General features: G+C 36.5%; 1 protein-coding gene across 3 annotated transcripts in view; it reads right to left on the reverse strand.

The window, feature by feature from the left end:
• The window catches only part of MID1 (midline 1), a 171,567-nt gene that overhangs the window by 24,269 nt on the left and 131,300 nt on the right, over positions 1 to 15,998 (reverse strand). For all 3 annotated transcript variants that reach the window (XM_077781591.1, XM_077781589.1, XM_077781590.1), the window contains 2 exons: positions 6,151 to 6,258; positions 2,935 to 3,083 (listed from right to left, as the gene is read on the reverse strand). In XM_077781591.1, coding sequence (XP_077637717.1) covers positions 2,935 to 3,083; positions 6,151 to 6,258 — 257 coding nt within the window. The remainder of the gene's footprint in view (positions 1 to 2,934; positions 3,084 to 6,150; positions 6,259 to 15,998) is intronic.

Consider the following 15,998-nt stretch of genomic DNA (forward strand, 5'->3'; position numbering starts at 1 on the left):
TTCCCAAGCAGTTTCCTGCTCCAGGCATGCCTTGGCACTGCTGTCCCAAGGGCTTGGTGCAGTCCCCACAGCCCCTCAGCTGTTCACCACAGCATGCTGCTGTTAACTTCAAAAGGCACAGGAGGGAGATGAAACAAATAGATGTCAGCATGGTTTATTTTAAAAAGCCCTACAAAGCCTGTGCACATACTTAAATTTCCTCCAAAATGGAAAATTTTCTCACCTACATTCACATTTTCTCTGTCCAGATGTATTAATATAAAGAGATGAACTCTCACAAGAAAAATGCCATCAGGAAGCATTTTCCAGACCATTCAGGCTGGTTTCTCCAAATGCATATTTCTGGAGAGCTGGATACTGGACGTGTTTACAGAAAATTGGACTGGTTCAAGGAGAGAGATTACTAAACCTTATGCTATAAAACAGAAATTGGGCAAATGTTTTGGTTTGGAGATGGACAGACAACTATGCTTTCAATCTATGTCTGTTATCTGTCATTTATGACACATCTGATCAAAATATTTGATTGCTTTAATTTAAAATTTTCACATATTATTATTTTTCTCTAGACTGGACTGAAATTACTCCAATATGAATGCTTATTAAAGACTATTTTTTCATATATTTTTTGTGCAGTATTTTAGGAAAATACAATAAGCAAAGTAAAAACCAGGGCTGTACACCTCATTGTCTTCAGCATAATTTCCAAAAGCTGAGCTGAGGAGGTTTCCTGGTCAATATTCTTGTTATACAGTTATCAGCATTGTTTCTCTTGCAGCTGTGGGTGTGGAACTTAGTTTAAAGTAGATCCTAGGACAGATTTATTTTTTAATTTTATATCAGCAGGCCTTCTTTTTGGACTGTGTTAGGGGATATGCAAAAAGTGCTCTGTATTTAATGTGTTACAGTCAGTTTTTGGTGAGATCAACAATTCAAAATTTTACATCACCATATTAGGTTCAGAGGATCGAATTTTGCATTGTAATTCTGCCTACTGTTGACACTGTAAACACTGACACTGTACTTGATTGGAAAGGGTTTTTCTAGGAAAAAATGCATTTCACCCACTGTAAATAATGCACAACTTAATCATCAGAGTGAATGTAATGAGTTTGCTTGTGCAGTTACCTGTTGTGCTTACAACAGAAAATATTTTACTGCAATTACTTTGAAATGTGTGGATGAAGAAATGCAATGAGCATGATTTCAGGAGACTTCTTTAGCTGCTGGAGCTCAGAGCCCTGGTGAGACTGGTACATGAGCAGTCTAAAAGCAAATAAAATGTTGCTCACCACAGGAGAACTAAGAGAGCTACTTGTGAGGAATAATTTATTTATTCTACTTAACCTCTTTTTCCATTTGCAATTTTGTCTGCAAGCACTTGGTATCTCTTTTTCCCTTGGCTTTATTCACTGTTTGGAATGATTCTCTGATTTTCAGGGTGTTACAGCCATTTAATTACAGACAGAAATCTGTGATAGCAAAGAATTAAGTTTGATTGGGCACATTTGTCAGCTTGTCTCATTTCTGCTCTCCCAGTGTCTCTCCTGTGAAAATATTGTATTTATGATGCAATTGTTCATGCTTACAAGTTCAAAATGGAGCTTCTCTGAATATGCTGTGGTAGGCTGTTAGAAAGCCCTGTGTCTCCACAAGTTTGTGCTACTACTGCTGCTTCTGCTGGATACTGAAAAAAAGGGCAGACCTCTACTTTCAGCTTTTGATACTTGTAGTTTTACTGGCTTCAACTGGGATGACACAATGTTGCTTGGTGACAGAATATAAACCACAGTCTGGGAGACAACATGTAACCCACTGTCTTACCTGGCCGTGTCTTTTTCAACTGATTTTCATTTCTCTGAATGTGTAATGGGCAACCAGTGTTGCTGGCTTATTTATAAAACATAATTAGCTTTGATGACAATTGGTGCAGTACACCAGAGTAAGGGAAAGACTTAAAAAAAAAATCAGTAATAGGAGCAGGGAATTTAATGTTTTGGATTTATGCAAATTTGCTGGAAAATGTGAAGATATAATGTGAACCCAGAAATAAAAAAATACTATTAAGAAAAAGCTATTTAAAAAAATAAAAGTAGCATACTTTTGATGACTTTCTTTGTTGTTCATATTCTCCTTTCTTAAAACTTTTAAAATAACAACAACAAAAAAAATCTGATTGCTAAATAGCTGATATTCCAGCAGAATATTTTTTCATCAGAAAATCCTGCTGAAGCTCAGTGGGTATGTTTCAGCATTCACAGCATTGCACTGAAAACCAGACCAAATTTTCTGATAGCACAGTCCTTATCTTTGAGATCCTTGGTATATCTAGCATGCTGAAGAGGATCCTGAAAGGAGTAGAAATTCCCTGCACCCAGGGACCCAACACAACAACTGATGTAAGTTCCAAACCTCCTGGACTGTTGAATCTCCATCCTTTCAAGATTCATTGTGCAGGTTCACAAAGTTACAAATTTCATTATCTTGTAGCTTTCTATTTTGTGAAGAATATGAATCCATTAATATCATTCCCAGTTTCTTCTAAGGAACGCACTGACTGCCTGATTTCTTTCTCAATCTCAGAATTTTTCATGAAGTAGGATTTCAGCCATAAACCCATTTTTAAAGTGTGCTTAACATCAAACATCTGCTTTTTAACCCTTCAAACTCTTTCCATTTTGCATGTTGTTATTGTTGTAACTCTTAATTTGCACCCTTTTTTTGACTGCTCCTTTTCTCAAAGGAGTGTTTGATTTAGCATCACAGTAAGGTTCTTCCCAATTTGGTAAAGCGCAAAGTAGCTTTTTGGGGGAATATGTCAACTAGCCCCCTGTCTTTGACCACATCTCTGATGTGACAAGACAATACAGCAACTATGGCAACCCATCTTCCTTCAAATGAGGTTTTTCTTTTTATTGAGAGGAACATCTTTACCTTTCAGTGATATTTTTAGCTGTTTGCAGGAAGCGGGCGTGATCGTTCTCCTTCAGTGACTGCTCAGCCTGAGAGATGAGGGATGTCGAGCGCTCAATGCACTGTTTGCAGTTCGCAATCTGCTGAGCCAGTTTCCTCAGCCTCACCACCTTGAGTGGAAACACAGGAAAGCAGTCATGTCTCTAAGGTCACAAATCATGGTTGGGTTTGCAATTCGGAGGTAAAGCTGGACAAAGGAGGAGTTAAGATGAATGGCTTTGGTGACAAGCTTTGTGGTGAACTCCATCTAGCCATGTAACATTTTAATAAGGGACAGGCACAGCCTTTCTGCCTGAATATTTTCCACATGGAAAACAACAGGGGAGAGCCAAAACAAGCACAGCTGGCCTATTTTCCAGCAGAAGGAACGTCATTTCCTGATAATTTCTGCTTACATGATAACTAAGGTCTATTTAGATAACCATTTCCCTGAAATTATGAGATCTGTGTTAAAGGCTACTTATAGGCTAACTAATTTTTTTGTATTAATTGAGTTTCATAAAAAGAAAAAAACTGAAAAAAAAGTTAACAGAAAAAGACTGTTCAATTCTGTTAACAATACATACCCGACCTCATTATGTGCATTATTAAGTAAAATAGGGTATTTTCTTGTTGGATATTTTTAACTGGACAAAAGCACAGTAGTGCTGGAGAGCTGATTATTATTACTGCAAACATATGTGCTGGAGATAAACACAGTAGATGTGACTGTAATCATTAGCAAAAAGGTTAGGGAAGGGCACAGTCCTCCATTTAAAGACAATGTTGGCTAACAAAACTTTCAGGAACTTCAATAGTTCCTGAAAGGTCTGGGAGTCCTTCCCTTTGTTATCACATCAGGATCATAGTTTGAACAGCAGTAAGAAATAGGAAGGAAATTAAATAACTCTGGAGTTTGAAAGGCACATTAAGGCCCAGTTACATGCAAAATGAGGGAACTAACAACCAAGTCAGTTGGCAGACATGTCCAAATTTATAATCAAGATAGCATTCCCAATCTCAGGAATTAGGGCACAGACTATGAAGTTGCTGATTTGACTTTCAGATATATTCGCATCCTAAGCAGTGATGAGGCTATCTTAGTGCAGCTGACAACAGAAACCAGTAGGAAAACAAACATTTTTTAAAAACTTTCAAAAAAATATACTGGCCAAATGATTTGTATCACATGATATTTGTAGCTCTTTAAAAATAGCAAAGAGAAGAAAATGCTGGGAATACACAGATTTTGGTAATGCTAACGATTTAATCAGCTTCTAGGATGAACTAATGCCACAGTGTTTCCTGTAACTGCATTTGCAGAGATTACAACGCAGTCTACACCAGCCTAACCAGGAAAAGATTCACTGCAGTGTTAAGAAGTTAATCTCTTTATTTACTAATTAATTAATAAGCAGTGAAGTAAATGTTAACTTTTGAGTTTTTTGCAGTAAAAGGCATGTCATGACTTGTGATGTCTATATATGAATTATTTTTCACTTGATTGATTCTTTGCTTTACCTTCAAGAAGAAGATGATAAACTGAAAAAGGAAGAGTCTCATCTCAGTCCCCACCCACTTCTGTAATGGTAGGAATGACATCTGCCCTAGGATTATTTCACCTAGTTGATATTTGCTTCTTTCCTGTTACATGTTGTGTGGGATTTTATAGGGTTTGGGTAATAGATGAGATGAAGTGTGGAGCTGCACAGGGTGCTCAGACTTGTGTGTAACTGAAGCTGCAGGCTTGCAGGCACTGCTAGAGCTTGGTATGTGTTTCCAGCTCTGTAGGCACACCAACAGTCCTATAGAGAAATTTGTCATGCTCTACCTTCCAGAAAGACTTTTCCATAGACCCTATTACAGGAAGACTGGGCAGAACTTCCTAGGGCTTTTCACATGGGTCTCTTGAGACCTTGAAATCTTTCAACATATATCACATTAGAGTCAAAACATTCCAGACATTGGCTGGTCCTCCACTGATACAGCCTTCAGCTCAACAAAATATGACAAAGGATTGGGACAGATTCTGATAATAGCTCTATTCAAATAAATTTGGAATCAATTGTATTACAAATCTTCCATGATAATGGAAATTAAAACACATTATTGCAAGCAACAGAGTTTTTAAAAGCAATGTGTATATTGCACAAATCCAGATGAATGGTAGGTTTTCTACTTCATTGGTAGCACACCTGGTCTTTCTGCATAGAGGAAAGGAGTTGAAACAAAAATGAAGGCCATTTATTTCATTTGAATGGAATTATGTTTTGTTAACAACATGAGGAAATTCAGATTTTTTCACACAGTGTACAGGACCTGTGGTTTCAAACGTGTTTAAGTTAGCCCTTGCCTACAGACTTTTCATTTCAAGTTAATTGGAATGTCTTGACATCCACATTAAGCATTTAAGCTGCTCTTGACTTTATTCCTTTCTGGAACTTTTTCCACATAAGAAGAATGAATATCTGTCTTAGTTAATTTAGAAGTTAAACAGTAAACACCTTGGACCTAGAAAATAAAAACATTAATTCAACTCTAATGCATTTCTGAGTTAACAGTTAGCTAGCAAAATATGTTGAAACTTGAGTTCTAAAGATTTTTCCTGCTCAATGTGTTTGCTACTAATAATCATGGAACTTTGGGAATAGAAATGCACACCTAATTTAATTTCTTTCACACTTTTGAATATTTTTTTTTTGTAAATAATTTAAGACTTCATATTCTCAGGAATGACAATGACTAGAACCAAATTTTTATGTGACAGTATTTGAATAAAAAGTTAAAGTACCTAGAAAAAACAAAAGAAAACAACTGTGAGACATGATTCTATGTGCTGAGACATTTTGTGAAAGTATTCCCCCATTCCACTTTGGGGGAAATACTTTCAGGCACATAACAGAGTGAAAGAAACATTAAGTGTACATAATTTTCCATTTACTGATCATGACAAAATTGCTGGCTTTATCCTTAAAATCCTTAATCACCTGAGTCAGAGAAATACCAAAAAAACAGTTGAAGTCTAGAGTACTAGTCTTCAAGGATTTAATTCTTCTTTACATGAAAGTATCAGTCAGTAGCTAAGAACAACATACGGACTTTTAAGAATTTCTACCAATAATATCTGCAGTCAAAAATTCTGCAATCAAAAGGAAACAGTGTTGACCCACTTGTGATCTAAAGAAGAAAAGCTTTTACCTTTCCTTCTTTGATTTTGGTTCCAATTATTTGCCGTCTTTGCTGGATTATTTCAATTAATTGGTCGCATTCTTCCATCAGCTTGGTTTCTTGGCGGGATGCATTTACCTATGAAGCAAAACCTTATGATTAGCAAAACCTTTTTTTGACATTTTCCTTTTCCATATTCAAATTTTAAAACTTCATTTTCTAAAATATTTGGTTTGTCAAATTTTTTTCTCCTTTCTGTGCATAATCTGTTATTTTCTGTCCTCTCTTGGATTTTGTGAAATACTGAATTGAGTCTCAATGTATTGTTTGCAGGAGGCAGGACTTGCAAATAGATAATCAGATGTTTCCAACGCAAGTGAGAAAAGTCTGCTTTGGTGAGTATTGAGTGGTGTCAGCTCTAACACACACCAGTGAGAAGCGAGGTCTCTTCAGGAGGTGCTCCACACATCACGGTTTGCAGCCATACAAAGCTCTGCAGTGAACACCAGAGTGCTTAATGGCACAAGTGCTGGGTCAGAGTCCTTCTGGTGCAGCATCCCCTCTCACTGCTGCTAGTGCCAACATCTGATGGCAAAGAATGCCAGGAGGAAAGCAATCCCAACATGCATGATCACTCCCACGAGTGCTTCCTCATCCTACAAACATTTGTAGCTTGGTCTTCTTGAACCAGACATAATTTATACATCATTACTAATATTCAGAAGAATTAAATAGCATGGATTTATTTAATGTCTCCTTCAAATCCTGGAAACCTTAGGAATCTGCATCATTCTACAGGAAAGAGCACCAAAGCTTGACTCACAGTGAACAACTGTCTCCTTTTAGGAAAATTTGAAACTATTTCTTTCCAGCTGCATTTAATGATCCAAAGTCCTTTTACTGAAAGGGCAGTGAACTACTGATACCATATATCCACATATTGGTTCCTGAAAGATTGAAGTTACCAAAAATCCATGTGACAATACTGAGATGTGTGTTGACTGTCTTAATTATTCCTACTTTGCCTCAGCAACAAATCGGATAGAAAATAGTGTGCTCATGTAGTTTTCTAAATATATGAGGAAATGATTTTTTTAGTGCAAAAGCCCTCACAAATATTAGCTTTCTGTAGAAAGTGCTAACTTTCGTTAAAAAAAAGAAAACTTGTAATAGGAAAGTTTGGGTTCTCAGACAAATATGTTTTGTTTCCAAAGGAAACTGATTTTTTCAGTGCAAAGTCAACATTCTATATACAACCAGAAGAATTTCCCCTCCAGCAGTTGCATGTTTAGCTTACATATATGTGTAAAGAGTCAGAAAAAAATGTAAAAAATTCTAATAATGTCTAGAATAGAAAAAGAAGAAAGAACTTATTTCAGAGCTATGTTTCCATTTGCACTTTGCTAAAAGAGGGTAAGAAGGTAAAGCAGCTTTCAGCCCTGGCTAATTGCCTCCACAGCCATGTCACCTTTTCCACTGGGATAATAAGAGTCAGTGGGGAACAACAGGGAATACTTTCAGGTGAGAAGCAACTATACTGCACCCTTGGGTTTTTTTCAGTCTGATGAGCCTCATGATTCTGCATCACTATTCTTTTCTTTCCTTCCAACAATGTGTTTAAACATGCACTTTCCTGTAAGCACATTATGGTGCTCATTAAGCTTAAGCAAATGCCTGTGTATCTAAATTTGGACCAGAACCAATTTTACAGATAACCTTCTTATGTGAAATACATAGTATCCTCCAGGCAAAGAGAGGGCTTGTTTATAAAGACCTGCTTTCATCAGGGTTTTGGATCATCTTTCTGAAATCTTCATAAAATTAAAGTTTGTTTGCACATTTTAGAGGCCTAATTGTTAATTAGCGCATCAAGATTATAAAGAGAGAATACATTTGTTTCTGGAAGGGGTCAGATGTGACCTCAAGTGCTGGTGAAGATGTAGAAGATATTCCTATTATGCTGGTTTAGGTGCCCATGGCTCTCCTTACATTTCCTGTTTGCTCTGCCTGGCTTCTCACCACAGTCCATGAGGAGAGACAGCACAAACCAGCCCACCCAAAGCCTCTAGCAGTGCCACTGTCTCTCCACTAAGAGTTCAGGCAACCTAGAAAAGTTAGTCAATCTGCACTGTCCCTCCTATTCCCTTTGCTCCTCTTGTCCCAGCCCCTCAGCTGCATCACAGATCTTACTTTGGCATGCAACTCTGCAGAGCTGCCTTCAACAAGCTGTACCATGCACTGGTTTCACAGCCCTGATTTCAGTTTCTCTGCTGGGTTGAAATTCCCCCCAGGAGCAGGGAAGCCTACCCAGGCTCAGGCAGGGCAGTGGGCACAGCTCCTGTGTCAATAGCAAGGTCAGCTCACTCCACAGCCAACTTCAGCACTTAATTACAGTAACACTTTTGGCACTTAATTATGGGAACACTTGACAGGATTTTTGAGTAGCTTCCACTCAAAGTGTTACTTCTAGCACCACTTATATCACCAATTTGCTTTGTCAAGAAACCTAATTAATTTTTGGGATAACTGTCATGAAACGTAAAGTTACAGGAAGGTTAAGTCAACATTGTTTCATTTAATACTCTGATTGATTTGAATAATAATGTATTAATTGGATCTTAACCTAAAAAGATTTAGACTAAGAAAAAACAAAATGCTTGGAAAAAAATATCTGGATTTCTTAATGCACTGACTGCAGACTTCTCTTGTTCTTTGAAATCTGCAAAGTATACTCTTTTAAAAACACCATTTGAAGACATTTCCAACTTTATAGCTTGGACAAGCTTATTAAAGATGAAAATAATATTCTAAAATTATATGATACGTCTGAGCTTTATATGAAAAAATCCCTCAACATTTAATCTAGGGGCTTTTCTCAAGCTGAAATACTCCTTAATCATATTTTCAGCCCGCAAAGCCTCTGATTCAATAATAACTTCATAATTGAGCACATGCCTAATTTTAAGTGCACTATATTAGCTGTGGCCGTAAAGGGACTATTTGTGAGATTACCATCAAATATTATTTACTTGTATGTTCCCGAGGGGTCATGTGTCAGACCAAAGAGCCACATGCATGGATCAGGGCTCCATGTACAGGTGCTACAAAAATAACAGAATAAGGCTTTTCCTTCTGCTTGAGTCCTTTGACGAACAGCAACCTTGACAATAACTTCCAGCTGGGCTGGCCAAGGAATGCGAGTTCTGTCTGGTGAAAATATTTGAGGTTTTACATTCTACATTTTTTCCACATTAAAAAACAAGCCCTCTTTCCAAGGAGTTTGTTACAAGAGACTGATAGCTGCCTTATAAAATCTGGTGACTGTGTCACACACTTTGTGAAAGTCTCCAAATCACAGAGAAAGCTGATTCAGTCTGGGATCCCTCCACCCAAGATGAAGGTTGATTCTTTAATCTGAGGTATCTATTTTCTGAGAGTTTATGCTAGACTTGCTGGCATATCTCTATGGAAAATTTAATTATTAATACAATTAATTTTGGCATCAACCGGTTCCCTAAACATGTTCAGAAATACTTTAAACCTAAAGCTTTCTGCTTTACTGGTATTAATTTTTATACATTTTTTTCCCATGCCAGAGTTAAAATTGAATAGAAGGCCTTATGATTTAGCAAGAACTATGACATCTACAAAGAAGAAGAAGGACAGATTCTAGTTCTCCCGCTTTTGTGGGGAATTTATTCCCATTTCTGTAATACACACAGACCTCAAATAGTTTACTGAAAAAATCCAACAACCTTACAAATTCCAGGTTTCTTTCCAGGTTTTCCAGATGTATGGATAGGAGCTGTTGCCCTTTGCCTCAGGAAGTAGGTGTAGTTAAAAAAAGAAGAGAAATAGGGGTTCCTCAGATGTCTGTCAGGGAGCTGGAAACAACAAGCCCTCTCAGCCCAAAGGGGAGAACAGCCCAGCTGTTTCCAGCTCCACAGGCTGAGAACTGATTTGGAAAGTGTTCTGCTCTCTGTGGAGGCTTCCTAGGCTTTCATCTTCCGAGACCCGACTTAAATTGCAGCTTAGCTTGTAAGAAAATGAATGGGGTAGTTTCAAAGTCCCCAGCAGATGTTTGGGAAATCACAAAACTACAGAACAGCCAGAGATTTGAGGTTACAGTGGAGCTTCTATGGTTAATTTAAAGACAAACAGAATCAGAGGGCTGGATTCATACCCATGAAAACTTCCTCAACTAACATACTGAAAAAAGGATGTTTTTAGTGTCTCAGAAGATTTCCCCTTGCAGTAGTAAAACTCTTCCTCTCAGATTCCTTGTAGGTGAGGCAATTCTCTCCACAAGTGGAAATCTTCATGTGTCTTTTTGGCAAACAATCTCTGAATGACAAGCAATTAAGACTTAAATTAGAGGGGATCTGCTTTTTTAAGGCTATGCTCTCTATGATAAATTCATCAAAACCAGAGCAATTTTTATTTCCTAATCATCAGTTGATTATGCAAAATGGAAGAAAGTAGGTTGTAGAATGAGTCTGATCTTTGGAAATTGAGGTATGAATTTGAGTTTCAACTTCATGATTTAAAAATGGTTTCAATTTCTTAAAAAAATAAATTCTTTGCAGCTGTGGCTGTACAGGTAAAAAGAGGTATGAATTTTTCTTTGTGTTTGAGTTGATAGTTATAAAATGACTATATACTATGGCTATAGAATGACTATATACTCAAAACAATTACTGTATACTCAAAAGAAGACAAAAATATCAGAAAAGTAAATTGAATGATTCCTCTCAAAACCTGTTGCATCATTGCCACATTTTTCACTTTAGATTTGAGCCTGAATTTCTTCTTTCACCAAACCCAGAAACTGAGATTTAAAAACCCAAACATTTTTACATATAATGGCCGATACCTATTTGCTCTAGGAAAACTTCATTGTCATGTAAGTGTGGAACACATTTTCTTGGATTAGAGTGCCTAGATGAATTAAAGGATTATACTCTTCTAAAGAGAGAGGCCTGTTTATTTTACTCCATGTTGTAAAGTGAGTAACTGTTCTTCACAGAGCCAGAGTACATTGAAGTATTATTTTAACATCATCCATATGTAATTTATTTATTTAATGGAAATACAAAGGATAATCATTAATGCACATTTATGAAAAAATTTATTCCCTTTCTTTTTATGGCCATGGGAGTCATGGATTCAAACTTTCTTTATTTCATATCCCTGTTTGATGTTATGAGTTGCTCAATTTAGTCTTCTACAGAGCAAAAGCAGAACTCTTGGAAAATAACTTTTTCAGGTTTTTCCTAGTCTAAGTGTAAATCTAATTTTATATGTGATGACAAACCGTGCCTTTAGAAATACGTGATATTAATCAGCTTGCCATCTGAATATAAAACTTTTAGTTTGAAATAGTGCAAATAAAAAAAAAGGTCATCTTCCATTTCAAGTGTGCCAGAGGCTTTGTTTTTGTTTGCATTCCACATCTATCTCTAACCAGGAAACCTGTGTTTAGAGGCAGTCTCAGAGCAGGTTAAGCAAAGGTCAGTGCAAAAAGATGCCATCTTACTCTGGCTACGTAGGAATTTTGTGAATGAAGGATTGATTAGACCAGGAGAGCTAAACCACTTTGGGTCTGGCAGATAAGATTATCTGCCCCAATTCTTACTAAAAGTAAACCTTTCTTAGAAGACTGAAATACTCATTTTATTTACTAAAATATTGTTTTAAAGTTTTTGTCTCACTGTGCTTTGAAGCACATTGTTGAGAAACTAACCAACAAGACACCCAGATGTCCTCTAGTGACATTTAAAATCTCAAAAACAAAAAAACCCTAGAATTTCATGGGAAAAAAAATTATAGGAAGCTCATGATTTTCACTCTCCTTTTTTTACACTTTATTTTAGACCTTTCTTTAAATGTAAATAATGAAAATACTTATAAATTTAACAATAATTATTTATTGTTTTTACTTTGTTTTTCCTGCTGACATTAAACCATTGTTCCATATTGAGCAAAATATTCCACATCATGTGTTTCATGTAGGATAGAAAAACAAAAACTATCAAACAATCACTGAAGTTCAAAGGACTGCCCATCCTTTCATGATGTTGAAACCAGTGAAGGTAAACAATAGTGTAATACTTAAAACTGTCATCCAAGATCCAGGGTCTTTAGCCTAGTGTTTACCATGCTCACAAGAGAACCAGTGCCTTTGGTCTCCCTGCTGCTCTAGTTGCTCTTTAGCTGTTTATGTTAGGCTGAAAAAGGAGGAATTCAAGAGTATTTTGTTCCCATAATGACAAACAACTCAGAGACAGAAGGTTCTATAAATTGACAACTTTTTGACTGAAAAGTTACAGTCTCTGATAGCAGACACAAAATATTACCTGATGCATTAATTAACCAATGGTTATTAGTGAAATAAGCTCCATTTACTAGTCTAATATCAAAGTCTTGCAAGAATATCAGTCTATTAAAAATTTGAACATCTGGATATGAGAGAAGGGGAGAGGTGGAGCAAATCAGGACTGGCCACCTTAGCAGGCAGTTTATTAGTTGCAGGCAGTGCTATTAGTTTATATACAACCTGTGTGACCTCTTACCATAACTACAACTCCAATTTACAGAGGGTACAAAACAGTTGTAGGTGCAACAAGATATTCAGCACATGCTTAATCTGTACATAAAATGTATGCATAAATGCTGCAGTTCCATAGTTGTATAGGACCAATAATATATTTAATTTGTAATTTTTGAAATAAATTTAACAATTCTTTAGGGAAATAGTATTTTTCTACTAGGCTACACCTTACTAGGCATGCAACTTAGGACATCCTTGAATTAATATTCTATATCACCATATGCTATGCAGCATGTTTTGTCAGTTTTCATTCCTGAAGTTTCTCTTTTCAGATACTACATAAATTTAAGACTCTGACTAAAGCTTACCCGAGATTTCCATTGAATGAAATCAACTTTTATGAGAGTGGAATTAAAAGAAGAATGAAAGTAATTAGAAGTCAAAATAGATCATGCCAAATATTTAATCAAAATAACGTTAATAGAGAAAGTCTCTTGTACCTCCTCTCATTAGAAACTGTCTTAGAAAAAACAAATGCTGTAAACTCCACCTTAAGGTTTTATGTATGTGATCAGGTTTGCTATTAGTATCTTATTGATAATTTCTATATCCTAATATGGAATATCCTAATTTCCTTCAACTCATATTTTTCTATCTATTTCAAAAATTAAAAAATACCATTTATTTCAGCACTTAATTATAGCAAATAAGTGTAGCTGCTGAACAAATATCTTCACAAAAATGGAAGATAGCAGGGCAGAGGAAAAAGCAAATTTCTGTGGAGTTCCTTTCTAAGTTGTTTGCCAAGTTATCACACATATTCCACAGTGATGGTAAACACTTGTCTAACCCATTGCTCCTTTCCTAGGAAAAAAAATCCCCAGCAAAGTAGATTCCTTCCAAAGACTTGGTATACTCTGAAGGCCATTTACTGCAGTTCAGACACCAGGATTTACATCCAGGCTTTCTAACTAAATTTTCCTATTGAGAACTTCTCAGTTTACTTGAGTTTTGACAAAAATAATCCCAAATCTCAAGGAGTGAGTACCATGAAAAATTGTGAAAACAGAGTAATCACTGTTTTTTCTAGGGACAGACAAAACCTCTTTATTTTTCAAAGGTCCTTTGAGAATTGTATTGACAGCTGAGTTTTGATTTTGCTGTCTCTCAAATAACAGAAATGCCATACAAAAATTAATGGAAATATTTTGCAAAATTTGAAGGAGCTATCTTGTCACTGAAGTCTTACTAGAACTCAACATTCCATTATTACTAAATTTTCCTGTTTGGCTAATTTCCTTTTTATCAGCCATGCAAAACAATAGCAACAGCAAGATTTTTTAGGTGCTGCCATCTTCTCTTCATTGGTTTTGCACTACTGCTTTACACTGAAATGTAAAATGTATCTGATAAGTGTGAGTGCTGAATATCTGTGCCAGTGAAATAAAGGTTCTTTCAATGAACTACTTTTTATTCAGGTGATTATATAACATGACTATAAAAAACACCATTTGACACTCACAAACCCAGTTTTTGACTGAGAACTTTACATTGAGATTTTGCCTGCAGCAGAACTTTAGAAGTGAGCTAGAAACTGAGCATTTCTATTATGTACAAAGAGCAAAGGATGCAGCACTTTGAGGGTTACACAAGTAGAGGAAAATGCCTCCTCTTTATGAAACCCAAAATTATTTTACAGTGTTGTCCAGAATCTGCTTCCTATGACGTTTGATGAATTCAAAACAAAACAAACAGAAAGACTGAGATACAGATGCTATAAAGCTGTCTGCAAGCAAAACCTATTTCCTTTCTCCTCCCCGCTAGATAATTGCTCCAATTTCTCTTCCAGCTGAGTTCAGATTGTTTCTAACAGATTAGAAGCTTTATAGTATTGATGATATAACAGACATTTAATTATGCATTTCCTAGAAGAGAAAAAAAATCAAAAAACAAAACTAAAATTGCTTAGAAACAAAGTAACTGGCACAAGAGGTTCATACTCAAATTTGTGCCTTTTGTCAGTGAGTGCCATGGTCTAAAAGGCTTCTACAGAAACCTCACACAGTCGTAGAGTGGAACTGATGACAAAGAAGCAAATTTTCTGTGTCACAGCACCTTGTCAGTCAGAGAAACCTGTAACACTAAAAGCACGGGGAGAACCTAAACACTGACAGCATTATATCCTCCCCTGATTCAAGTAAGAAGGGGCAAATCCCGAGCTGCATTCAGCTGGAAGAGGCCCAGCAGCAGAGCGGGCAGCACTGCCACCACCTTGCATGTGACAGCGTGCTGGTGTGGCCACAGGGCTGCTGTCACCCAGGGGTTCACCTACAGGGCCTGCCAATCCCAATTTTACAACTCTGTTTTTGGAAGGCTTGTACAAGGCCCCTGCAGAAGATTTAAAGATGAAATTATCCAAGACATTTTTTAACGCTCTTAAAAAAGTTTTCTACTGATCCTATCAGAAGTGTGAACGCTGTGAACTAGGACTACAAAGAAATACATATCCAAGTAGTAGTAATTTCTATTCCATTCTCTCAGTTTGTGGAGAAAGCTCTGGTTTATCCTATGAATCAGTTTATCACTTTATGCAGCCCACCCTGCTGTCCCAGGGGAGGCAGCCACAGGCACCTGCCCTGCACGGAGTGAGCAGCAGAGCTGCCCCAGCCCTGCCAGCTGCCCTGGGCGAGAGAGGATGCTCTGCACAAAGCAGCCAGACGTATGAGGCTGTAGATTTGCCATGGCCTGTAAGGAAGGAAAACAAAGCTTTCCTGATAAACAGCCTTCTGGGTTTCTGCAAAACCAAGAAATGACAGACAGGATTACAGGAGGAAGGGAAGGAGAGTGGAAAGACAGAAAAATAAAATGAAAAACATGTTAGAGATGTGTATGAAAGATGAGTAGAATAAGTGTGTCAGCATGCTCCTAAACAAACAGAAAGATTTGGGACAGAAAAGAGTGAAAAAAATTGCTTGAGAAAATAGTCTCAAGCAATCACATTTCAGGGTGTGGTTCCCTTTGAGAAAATGGAATTTTAATAATTGTTGCCATAAGCAAATAACCTAATCCATGTTAGGCCTGAAAACAGACATTGAGATACTAAAATTGTTATTATTATTATAAAATATAATAAAATATAATACAATACTAGTATAATATTATATAATTATATAGTAAGTTATACAGTATTATAATATTTATATAATTATATAATAATTAAACTAATATATAATATTATTTTAATATTATATCTTACTTAAAGCAGTAAAGAATGAAGGTTTGGCTTGATTAATTCACAAAGATTTTCTTGCTGTTATGACCAGAATCA

The sequence above is a fragment of the Lonchura striata genome, chromosome 2 (genome assembly GCF_046129695.1).
Source record: "Lonchura striata isolate bLonStr1 chromosome 2, bLonStr1.mat, whole genome shotgun sequence".
Taxonomy (NCBI): domain Eukaryota; kingdom Metazoa; phylum Chordata; class Aves; order Passeriformes; family Estrildidae; genus Lonchura; species Lonchura striata.